This window comes from Haemaphysalis longicornis, unplaced genomic scaffold (assembly GCF_048455015.1).
Source record: "Haemaphysalis longicornis isolate Haplotype H1 unplaced genomic scaffold, Haemaphysalis longicornis Haplotype H1 scaffold_7, whole genome shotgun sequence".
In the NCBI taxonomy this organism is placed as follows: Eukaryota; Metazoa; Arthropoda; class Arachnida; order Ixodida; family Ixodidae; genus Haemaphysalis; species Haemaphysalis longicornis.
Genome location: NW_027526422.1, coordinates 41,253,717 through 41,266,062, shown reverse-complemented (window position 1 = coordinate 41,266,062; position 12,346 = coordinate 41,253,717). Strand labels below are relative to the sequence as shown.

Genomic DNA, 12,346 nt, shown 5'->3' with positions numbered 1-12,346 from the left:
ATGAGCGCCAACTCTCTCGTTTTGCCTCACGGCGCACACGTTTACCTAACGCCTTGGCCCGTTTGAACAAAATGAGGTTACCCGACGTGGGGTACCGACGAAGGACACCCCACGCCTTGTTCTGGGCCTCTCGCGCCCGCCTGCAGTCCTCATTCCACCACGGCCTCCGCTGGTTGCGCGGGGCACCAGAGGCGTGGGGAATGGACTTTTCGGCGGCGTCGAGGATGTGCGCCGTGAGCAGTTGGGTGGCTTCTTCAACGTGTAGGTGTCCTATGGATGTGTGGTGTAGTTTGGATGTCTCTGTAAATGTGTTCCAGTTAGCTCGTGCTTCATTGAACCTATTATGGGAAGATGAACTGCTTGGGCCTTTACCTATATATGTAAGTGAGGTGGGGAAGTGGTCACTGCCATATGGGTCAGTGCCCACACCCCACTCAAGACATGGAAAGAGAACTGCGGAGCCAATCGCCAAGTCAAGACATGAGTATGTGTTGTGTCCTATATTATGGTATGTAGGCTGTTTAGTATTGAAAAGGCATGCTCCTGAAGATGTAAGAAATTTTTCTATAAGGCGACCTCGGGCATCCGTGCGAGAAGAGCCCCAAAGAGCGTTGTGAGCATTAAGGTCGCCTGTCAGGATGTATGGTTCGGGCAGCTGGTCAACCAGCGCCTCGAAGTCAGAGCTTAAAAGTGAAACATCAGGAGGAATGTATATGGAGCATACCGTTATCAATCTATTAAATATTATTGTGCGGACGGCTACAGCCTCAAGGACGGTGTTCAAGGTGACAGGGTGGCATGCTAAGGATTTGCGGGTGATTATGGCAACACCGCCAGAAGAGTGTGTGCAGCCATCCCTGTCTTTCCTGTATACCATGTAACTACAGTCGAACACGGATATATCGAACTCCAAGGGGATCGCGAAAGAATTCGATATATCGATAATTCGATATACAAAATACGCCTATCTGAAGATTATCTGACAACTCCGCACATCACTGAGAGTTTTCTGAAGTCGGGGAAAACGGTAGTTTACCGTTTTGACCCTCAAAGCACGGAAAATCCTAACCGCAGCATGATGACCACCGCACTTTATTTATCATTGAAATGTCTTTGAGCTTCGCTTGTTTTGTTTTTTTTCTGCGTCGTAAAGTTCGCCAAATTGTCTTCAAGATTACAAACACGCACAAAATGCGAAAATCAATGCTGTGTACTATGCCATAACAGAGGCGAATAACGCTGACGTAACCTCGGCTGCAGTAGGCGGTTGGGGACGTTGTCAGGCACTGAGTGCCGTTATCTTCAGTATCCGAACCGAACACCTCCCCCATCTGGAGGCGTGCAACGAAGTCGCTTTGCACCCGACACGCTCCGGAATAGCCGGGGCGGGTTGTGCTGCATTCGCCTTTACGTCAATGTTGATGCGTGCATCGCCATCAAAACTACTGCGAGGAATTCCGAACGCCTTATCAACCAACATCTTTTCAGCAGCCTGCACCCGACGAATTCCCGCCTTCGTTGCTCCGAAATGAATGCCTTGACAAAGCAAACATACAAAGCCGCATCGGTCCCCCTACACGAGCCACCAAACAGCTCAAACACAGAAAAAGAGTGCCTCCGGTCAATTTCTTTTGCTCCTTTATGTCCTCCTCCACTACGGCGCGCCTCATCGCCTGCGTTGCGTCGGCGCGTTAAAACCCCACAATCAATCAATCAATCCTTTATGTCCTTTCGCCCCAACCACTATCGGCGTTCTAGCTATCATGGAGCTGCCCCTCGTGCTAGCGTGAATACAGCTGTTGAAGGCCATCGAAGCGACATAATGCCGCGGACGCCGCCTCTGTCTCACCAAGCCAGGCAGCTCCTGCGATGAGTCAACATTATCATCAACTCCACCCCATCAGAGGAAGCAAACTTTCAGGGGCACCTTCGGCGCGGAATTCGATATATCGAATTTGCCCATGATCAGGAGTTCGATATACGCGTACAACAGTCCTATACTTTTGCATGGGATTTTCAAGGGGATGTTTGCACTGTTCGATATAGACAATAATTCGATATATCCGTGTTCGATATATGCGTGTTCAACTGTATTCAAGAAATTTGTGTGTTTGAAATTCAGATGTGTTTCCTGGACACACATTATACTTGGCTGATTGGCATGCAGAATCTCATAAACGTCGTCAAGATTATTCAGAAGGCCTCTGCAGTTCCATTGAACAATATTTTCTCTTCCCATTATTATGTGTTCAGAGCTACTGGAGTGTGACTATTTATGTAGGGTCTTTCGGGGCTTGCACTCTTGGAAGGGGTTTTCTGACCTTCTCTACTGACCTGGACGTCGCAGCCCGTTCCTTCCGCTGCGAGGAAGGCCGGAAGGGCTCGACGTCCATGTCGTCATCTGAAGGCAAGGGGGTGCCCAGCGGACTGGGCCCCCTTGACATGGTACCCTTTCGGGTGTTCTTTGCCTGCACTGCCAGTGCCGAAGGCGTGGGGAGCACCCCAGATGGCACAGGCAGTGAGGAGAGAGAGGAGGTCGCTGCGACTGCCTCCGTCTCCATCTCGTCCGGGCCCTCGCGTGTGCTTCGGGCCGGTGGAGAGGGGGAAACGGTGGGTGCAGCAGCATCCCCACCGGACGTGGATGCCACCACAGCCGCTGCTGGCTCAGCGAGCGGTGCGGAGGCGGGTTGGGCTGCCAGAGGCAACCCAGGGGGGGGCGGGGGCGGGACCAAGTCCGACTCGCGGTACTGGGTCCCCGCCGAAACCAGACGCCGCTCCGCCCCCCGGCGAGCTGCGTCGGCGTACCTCCCCAGGGGAAAAGAGGCGAACCTCTTTCGCGCCTCGGGGAAGGTGATGTTTTCTGTTACCTTTATGTTAATGATTTTTTTCTCCAGTTGAAACTTTTCACAGGCGCGAGAGTATGCTGCATGTGGACCCTGGCAATTCGGGCAGGTAAGGTTGGTTGCAGTGCAGTTGTTGTCAGATAGATGATCATGCTGGCCACATTTGGCACATGTTGTTCTGCCACGACAGGAGTTGGTACCATGCCCGAACCTCTGGCACTTGAAACAGCGCCTCGGGTTCGGGATGTATGGCCGGACAGAACAACGGATGAAACCTGCGTTGATATGCTCGGGCAGTGTGCAGCGGTCGAAAGTCAGAATCAGATGTTTGGTGGCTATTTCTTTGTTATCTCTCCTAATGACGATGCGCCTTACTGCTGTCACGCCTTGATCTTTTAGGCCTTCGAGCAGATCGGTCTCTTTCTCGGTTAGGAGGTCTGGCTCAGATATCACACCCTGGGAGCTGTTGAGGCTGCGGTGGGGTGTGACTCTGATATCCAGGTCTACCATGCGGGTTTGGCTCATGAGAGTTGTGGCTTGCTTCTGTGAGTTAACCTCAACTAGGACCTCGCCAGTTCTTAGTTTTTTAGCATTGTATGTGTTGCCTAGGATAGATTCAAGAAACTTGGATACAAGAAATACAGATTGTGAGGAAAGAGGCTTGGAGTTGTCAACCGATTCAACTATCAAAAAACGTGGGTAGTTGTCAGGTTTCGGTGAGTTGAAGGCAGGAAGACGTGGAAAAGATTCTTCGGTGCGGACCCTTTTCAAGGTCCGATCATGTTTGGGGGGGGGGTTTACGATTTACCATAGGGCATGTAATAGAAGCAGGGGACGGGGGTACTTTCTTCTCAAACCTTACCCTGATAGCCTGAGAGGTCCCGGAGCTCCCTGCCTGGTAAACAGACAGGGAGCCCATCCGCCGGAGCTTGACCTGGGCTCCGACGGCCACCGTTTGAGGCTTCTACCCTTCACCTTTAAACACATCACCACGGTAGGTTACAGTTTATGTTGGGGGCTCGGGGTCCGCGGTGTCGCCAACACCGTCACCATGAATACTCAAGGTGCCCCGTGCGGGGATGTTATTAATCGCACTCACATTGGATTCGAGGCATTAGCGTTCGGTGGGGTAGAGTTTGGAACGCCCAACACACATCATGTGCTTAGCACGGACAAGTACCGCCATCCCGCAGCGCCCGACGTAACCAGTGACGGCGCACACACGATTGCCTGCATGCGTACTCGCCAGTGAATACAACCTATACTGTGCGCTCGCCTTAGTTTCATGCTTGGCTTGGACTAAAACGTCTTAGTGGCCGTAAATTCAACCGCAGTGCCACAAAAACACAAAGGAAAGTGGTATGCTATATATATAGAAAAAAGACCCGCTGTTTTAAAGCTAAGGAAAAAGGAAGTCAAGCGTATTCCTTGTAATGAGACTGTCGGAACGGTTGTCTTGGCATATTAATCCATACGAAGGAAGATACCCCCCCCCCCCCCGAAAAAAAAAAAAAAAAAACTCCTCGGAATCCAAATGTCATGCCTAGCTCAAGCCTGCAGCGCTGAATCTTCCCGTGACCCCCCGCGCCGACATGGATTCCCAGGCGCAGTTTCCTCTCTAATATCATTACTAAGAAACTGTACGGGTTTGATAACCACGAGTGCGTTCGCTATCTGAACAAACACGACGCAGTTTCGGGGTTTTTGCTCATTTTTCAAGAAGAATGAATTACACGGCAGTGGAGTGGCGGGTATGTATACATACATACATACATACATACATACATACATACGTACATACATACGTACATACATACTTGCATGCATGCATGCTACATACATTATATATATAAATGTATATTTGTGCCTATTTATATAATTTCGCAACATTGGGGTTCGGGTTTACACAGGGGCAGATCATACGAGCGAACATACGGCGTTTGACGCACCTATAAACTTCGCTTCTATGGTGGCGCACGACTGCAGCGTAACCTTACTGCGTGAGCGTCGCTAACTGCAATCACTCCCCTCAAACTCCGAGATAAAGGCTAAAACCGTAGGGTGCCTGCAAAATGCAGCGGAGGTGCGCGCGTACCCTTGTGCTGCATGGAGCCGTGCCGGGAGCCTCCGGGCCTCTGTTGTCCCGCGGCGGAGGCGGAGTCCGCGTAGTCGGCGGGCGCCTCGGTGAGGAAGTTTGAAGGCACGAGTCCCTGCTGGCCCCGACACTCGCCGAAGTAGAAGCCGTCCTCGTCCATGTCGCCGTACACGTAGATCACGTCACCCGTGCTGAACGCCAGCTCCGACTGCGCCGCAATGATTGCACACGCTCGTCGGAATCGAGGCGCCCGCCTCATCGGAGTTGCAGCTGCAATTTCACTCGTCACTTAAAGGGACTCCACGACACGTCCGGTAAACGCTTTCACTCTTTCCTTCGCGTCTGGAAGCGCTGCAAAATCCATAGTTATTGACAGCACGGAGCGGCACTGCGTGATTTTCTCGTCGCAGCAGATGCGCCTTGTTTCTGCTTAGCTTTTGTGGCTTTCTTTTTAAGGAGGCTGTCGACTGCGTTCACTGCTTCAACTGAAAAAAAAAAAGCCGGCCAATAGCCTTTACGATGCTGTAATGACGCAATTCCAGCGGTCGAGGAATAGCAAAACCAATAGCAATAGCAATAGAAAAATCTTTCGAGCAAGTTTCTACGTTATTTGATGGGCATAGAGCAGTAATTTTTGGCTGAGGTACTTTGCGACCCCCTAATATAAGTAATGGATGTGCTTGCTGATTACGCCCTCCAAACATTTATATTTCGAAAAAATTTGAAAAATGTGTTGCAGGGTCCCCTTAGGCTAGAAATATGGTTGGTCACTCATATGTCCAGTTATCCTTTCATCACGGAATTGGATGTGGTCAGCTGATGAGCGGAGGGCTTTTCCACCTCTGCCGGATTTCTACCCTCTGTATTTTCGACGAAGAACTGCGGGGGATGAGGCATGGCCTCACGGATGCTAAGCCGCATCAGCAACAAAAGGTCCATCCCCAATGCTCTTAAGCTATTTTGGAGTCATATAAATGCTTCCTGTTCACTTCGGATGGATGAGGTACCTATTGATGCATCAACGCAGCAGTCAACTTCAATTATAGAAATTAGGATATCGCTGTTTTCTAGGCCTCATGTCATTTGTTACTGGCGACAGTTAAAACGCGGAACTTCAGGACGCTTCACAACCCTCCCACAGGGACTCGTAATGTCAGACTTACGAAAGGGTCTGGGTTCGGGCTCAGCTCAGCCGGGTCGTAGTCATACAGCGCTACCATCCTCTTGGGCTGTGGTCGCATGACGCCTCCCCACGACTCGTTCCCCCCTGAAAGCCCGAAGAAAGGCAAGGTTTTTGTATTTATAGCAGCTTTTCATTAAATTCGCACGCCATTCGATGTCCTTTGAAGGCAGTGTATTACAAATTGGAAGGCAAGTTTCGCAACAGGCTGCCAGAAACGATGACTCGAACGTGAATAGTAACTGAACTGGAGGGTATTCGTTTTTTAAATGTGAAATCGTAAGGCCCAGCGCACCTGTGAAGCCGGCAGAATCGTGCTAGAGTCACTACGAGTTGTATAACAGAAGCCCAAATGTATGTAAATCTGCATTCATGCTTCCCATCCTTGAGCGCGCAGCGCCACCATACGGAGTATTGGGCCTCCTGAATGGAACCCGGGGACGTCCATTACAGTGCAAGAGCATATGCGATATGTTGTTGACATAAAATATCAAAGAGAGAGAGAGAGAGAGAGAGAGAGAGAGAGAGAGAGAGAGAGAGAGAGAGAGAGAGAGAGAGAGAGAGAGAGAGAGAGAGAGAGAGAGAGAGAGAGAGAGAGAGAGAGAGAGAGAACACTTTATTGTTGATACACTGGGTTGAGGTTGGGGGGCGACCTCAGCCATATGGCATGTATCCTGTAGCCTGTAAAGCCCTGTAAGCGGCCTGCAGCCCTGTAAGCGGCCTGTAGCACCCGCTGCGTCAGGGTCCGTTGGTCCACGAAAAGCATCGGCGGGTACACATCCTCAGCCGGACACTTGGTCACCTCGTCATGAAAATTGACAGAGGAAGGGCACTGGGACGCCCTCCTCCAACACATTGAGGCAGCCGTTGGAGACGACTAGTAGCAGAAAACTCACCCGATCGAGGCAGAAGCCTTTAGAGAAGAGCAAAGTAAGATGTTTCTCTCTCTCTCTCCCTGTCCCTCTCTCTCTCTATCTATCTCTCTCTATCTCTCTCACACACACACACCGTTCACTGTGATATGGCACCTAGAGACTAAAATGCGCCGGCAGCTTGCTATTTGGCTGAATGGCTAGCTTACCCCCTCTGTGCTGAGGCTGCCGTGTCCTGAGCGGTTCCCCCGTCTCGCTGTCCATGTGGACCTCGGAGACCATGTTGCAGGGCACGTAGCCCACGCGGCCGTTCGCTTCTCCCTTGTAGAAGCCGTCTTGGTCCTTGCCGCCGTAGATCTGCGAGAGCACAACGAACACCAAGGTGCCGCTATTCCTCTTTTTAGGGCACTTTGCGATAAACCCATTAGATTAAGAGGCCTAAGCGGAGCATGTGGTGAGCGCTTCGGTGTTTTATTTTAATGTGAAAGCGTTAATTGGCTAGGCTGGCGAAAGCCCGCAGCCCCGCTGGCATCCATAAAAGCCTCACCATCTGGCGCCCGCAATAAGAGTACACGAAACAGCTAACTCTCGGCGCGCGTTCAATAGCACGTATCACAAACATGACAATGGAGCGTGCACCGATGGTTTCTTTGCGTTGTATTTTTTCTGATGCGCGCGCCGCTGTTGATCGCATAGCAAATTGAGCTCGTACTGAGGGTTAGCTGTGTTGTAAGCGCTTTTTGCAGATGCCAGCCTAGCCAAGTAACGCTTTCGCTTTAAAATACTGCTCGAGCGGAGATCCAAGTAGCAACGTAATCTGTTCAGTGGCGCAAAATACTCGGGCAGCACCTTGATGAGCTCTCCCTCTTGGAAAGGCAGCTCCTCGTCAGCCGTGTCCGGGTTGGGCGACATGGTCTGCGGGTCGTAGTCGAACAGCGCGACGAACCAGCGCACCCGGGGCTGCCGCTGGCCGCGTCCTCCGCCGCCGGACTGACGACCGTACGGGCCCCTGCCGGCCGGCGGTTCGTCCTCCACCAGGGGTCGCATGGCCCTCGACGGAGGCGTCGGGGAAGTGGGCCTGGGCCGCTCCTGATACCCCATGCCGCTGTGCTGTACCGGAGGTTCCCCGCGCTGGCCGTGGTACCGCCCCGCGACCTGATGCCTGGCCGCCGGACGAGGAGCGCCGCTCCGGCTTCCCATGTCGTACTTGGAGAACTCTTCCTCCGAGTAGTTGTCCACCACGCCGATGCCCCCTCCGTCACTCTCTTTGCCCATGTCTGTGTCGAAGAATGCACAGGTCCATGTTAAGTGCTGTTGTCCATGTTAAGGTCCATTTTAAGTGCTATTGGTTCATGTCCATGTTAAGGTACATGTTAAGTGCTCGAGATGTAACTGAAGCGTGATCCGGCAGTGCCTTGAGATAGCATGTAGCAGGGAGGGCACCACCGTAATTCTCTGTTCGGGTGATCGTCAAAATGGAAAAACGGTGCAGGTGTTAGACGACGCGTGTATGAAGGAATGTTTTGTATGAAACATTCGCTGGGTAAAGCCTTGAAGTTGGTTTATGGTTAAACTAAACAACTTAAAACAACAAAAAAAGAAACAGTGGTATGGCTGTGTAGCATATGTTCTTGTGTCTCGTTTAATCGCTGCTTTCTCGCAGAGCGCAATTTGAATCCCGTTTTGAACACGACTAAAACCTGTGCTAAAATACATACTAGAAACAGAAATCGAAGTTATACAGCTGCTGTTTCCTTGCGGATAAATTTTGAGGGCCATATTTATCTCTAAAGCTGCACTAACGTTGTAGGCCAACCATAGATCAGCGCAAGTGTTGGTGTCTCCTTTTTAACTTTAGCATTGACTACTGGAGCTTGACCTGAATAGTTGACGCCACCTGATTGCTTTTGTGACTACGAACAGTACAGGTATTTAGGTGGCCGTCGGGCAGGCAGCGGAAATATCCGTGAATCGCTGCAGGCCCATGCATCGAGGCCCCCGACGTCAGCGGGTGCGCGCGACGCCGGGACAAGGTTTTGCATTCTATCCGTCGACACTATAGGTACTCTCGTGACCAATATGAAGACGTTAGAGATGTACGTAGTTTCTTGCGACTGCGTTTTTGCAATGCAACAAGTGAACTTCGGATTCGTGCAAGTCCTGTAAACGTTCACGCATTAAACAAGTCCAGAAATATATTATTACAGTGGTATCAAATCTCCAAGACGTTCCCTTGCGCTAGTCTGTTGTGCAGTGTAACATGGCCGATGCCTTTTAGGAGACGTACGCTCCCTACGACGGTCCGCAACGCGCGCACACACAGTATAGCGCCTTTGGTGGTGCTGCGATCGAAAGGAGCCGACACGCTCTCACTGCAGCTGCCCATGAACACACCTTAAATTTCCCGCGGCCCAACAAGAGTCGGTTTGGAACCTATAGCTGGTGACTTATCGTTCGAACCGTAAGACCGATAGCCGCATCGTGCTCCACCGAGGCACGCGACGCCAACGTCACAGCTGACGTGACTCTCCGAATTGGCCAACGTGCATTCTTTTTTTTTCGGCGCCAGGACACGCTTATGGCAACGCCACATTAAAACGGGAACGGGAAAAATCCCGAAATCGAGCTTATAACAGTTCGCCGCTGTTAAAGCTGTCCGACTTTGGAAATTATAAAGTAAGCCTACGTTGATGCGACGGCATCAACATCTCGCTTTGCACCGCCCCCTGCCTCCTCCTGCTCCGCAGCCTATCCGGAGACCCCGACGATGTGGTACGGGCTACGGGCGGTCCAATCTGGGCCCCGTAGAGCTAGTTTTCTTCTCTACCCGTTGTGAAACTGACGGACCTCAACAGACGGGGCCCCGTAAAAAGCCACCCTCAAGAAAGTACGGCCTCTTATATGTATAATTGGTACCCGTTTTGCAGTCCAGAGAGAAGAAAGCAGACATAACCGAGCTGCTTCTACACAAGGGTGCTTAGGGCACTTCCCCTCATCACGACAGTGTTCATCACCATGCATGGGCGGCATGCCTGCGGGTCCGTAGAAGGGGTAGATCTCCTTGTCGCTGAGCGCGTCGTCCGGCTCGATGATGAGCTGTCCGGCCGAGTTGCGCTTCTCGCTGCGGCGGACGCCGGCGTGGTGGGAGCCCTGGTGCACCGGCTGCTGGGCCATCACGGGGCCCTGCTGCCGCTGCGCCACGGGCGGCTGGCCCCCGGCCTGGTGGTGGTGGTGCGCGTTCACCGGCTGCGCTTGCTGCTGCTGCTGCTGCTGGTACTGCTGAGCGGGAGGGGCCATCATCTGGCGGAAGCAGAAACGACCCCCAACTCCGTTGGATGCTGCCTCGGAGAGAATAGTCTGCAACACCGTATCTACTGACTCACAAATAAGGGGAGTTTAAGCGCTGATGCTTCTCGTTAGCCACTCAGAAGGGCTGACGTAGGACCACGGGACTCATTACGGCGATCTAGCGCATGTATGCCCCTACCCTAAACAGCCCTTCCCGATTCCACATCCTAGCTACTAAAACACGAAGAAACTACTTTCCGCTGAATTCACACGACAACTTTCCCTCACCACACTTGTCTACACTGCCTACATGTAGAACCAAACACATCTCAGCATGCCATTTCTTTCTCAAACAGGCACCTATAACCTGCATTCCCATCAAGTGTGCTCCCAACCCGCCCGCCCCAACTCTTTCCTGCCTCCTTCCACTTTTCGAGCTGAGGGTCAACATGACGACCACCGGTGATCTGGACGCCCAGCAACTACCGGTCTTCAGGCAACGCCGCCTGTATTAACATTGCCTGACGCGTCGCGCGCTTTTCAATGGGAAGGGTAGGGACGCTTAGTTCAGGCACTGATCCGCTATGTGGCGCGTTCCGGCGGACATCTCGCCTTACGTCACTGCTCGCGAGTCGCGAACGCTGTACCCACGTCTACGACGTGTGTCTGTCAGCTTGCCTTTGGGCTTCAAGGGCCGTTTCGCTTACATCTTAGCCGCGACGGGGCGCTAGTTCTGTGGCGCACTGGGGGGATCTTGTTCAACGTGTCGCTCGCTTGATACTTGCTGCATTTTTCCAAAGATAAAGACGGAGGCGGACTGAAATAGTGTAAGAACATACTGATTGTCGGGTAGACATACAGCTAACAGAAAAACGATATTTTCGGATGGGGCAGCCATTATTTTACTGATATTTTTCTTTCTAGAGTATTTAGAGAAGAAAAATTGCGTGCACGTTTTTTGTTCAGGCGCTCACTTCTACGATTACTTTCCAATAATATCACGTGCTTGTAAACTTCAGAAAATTATAGGAAACAAAAGGATAAGCAGCTGGGATCCCGCCACGCTGTCCGGGCGCTTCTATAGTACAGTCCTCAATTTTAGGAGTGCGTACCGATGCGGAGTGCGAACAGCGGGGTCAAAACAATACCTAAATGCGGAGGGGATAGAGGTGGGATGCCCCACTCAGAAAATTTCAGGGCCTGTGATCCGAGTAGATAAGCGCGCAAAGCCGGCATCAGCCTGCGGCAGCGCAAGGGATTTTGCTTCGTGACAAAGGAAGTTTTATCAGTGACTAATCAAGACAGACAGGCATGGTGAAAAACAAGAAGGCGTAGGAGCGCCGCCTCGGGAACGCTAAACAAACTTTCCACTATTTTGCATAGTTTCCGAGAAGCGGCGCTGGCTGGCGGACACGAAAGCACGCTGGAAGGCTACGGAGCGGGGAAGGGTAGGAGAGAGCAGCAGGAGAGTGGCTGTTTGGCCATTTTTCGCTCACGCATTAGGCACTGTTTATACAGGCGGCGTTGCTTCAGGGAAGAGACTGCCAAGTCGTCCTATCGCCGCCATCATGCGACGCTATATAGACTGTTTCCGTCGTCACTTCGGGTCCTGAACTGAGGAACCACACTAATTTCTCCGCAAGGGAAAGTTTTGACTACTTATGTTGTTTCGAATAAGACTGGTAATTGCATCGTATTTATTACAAGCTCATTTTTCTTTGACACTACATTGACCAGTAATACGGTCTTGCTCTCTGATCACATTTAAGGAAAAATATTGCTCGAGCACAAGATAAAGAAAACTTGCAAGAAATGATATCATGCACAACGTGAGCAGATATGTATTGTCTGCTGCGGTATTAATTGTCGCTACCCTGTCGGATTTAGTCACATCAATATGTTTGACCATGACTATGAGGAGTGCACATCTGTTCAATGGTGCCCACCTTTACTAGTGCAGTTTAGAGCTTTACCTGCCTCGACACTACCAACCTAGGGAGTCGTAACAGCCGTAGCAGGCAACACGTCGAAATCTTCACGACATTACGGCCCGCAATGCTGCCAACGG

The 12,346-nt window shown here is 51.5% G+C and overlaps 1 protein-coding gene across 10 annotated transcripts in view; it reads right to left on the bottom strand.

Moving 5' to 3' along the window:
• Nucleotides 1-12,346, bottom strand: part of Rbp (RIMS binding protein) — a 394,065-nt gene that overhangs the window by 36,008 nt on the left and 345,711 nt on the right. For 9 of the 10 annotated variants that reach the window (XM_077676865.1, XM_077676856.1, XM_077676860.1 and 6 more), the window contains 5 exons: nt 10,005-10,290; nt 7,840-8,267; nt 7,200-7,347; nt 6,102-6,205; nt 4,939-5,146 (listed from right to left, as the gene is read on the bottom strand). In XM_077676865.1, the coding sequence (XP_077532991.1) occupies nt 4,939-5,146; nt 6,102-6,205; nt 7,200-7,347; nt 7,840-8,267; nt 10,005-10,290 (1,174 nt within the window). The remainder of the gene's footprint in view (nt 1-4,938; nt 5,147-6,101; nt 6,206-7,199; nt 7,348-7,839; nt 8,268-10,004; nt 10,291-12,346) is intronic. The other variant, XM_077676857.1, reaches the window with a different exon arrangement.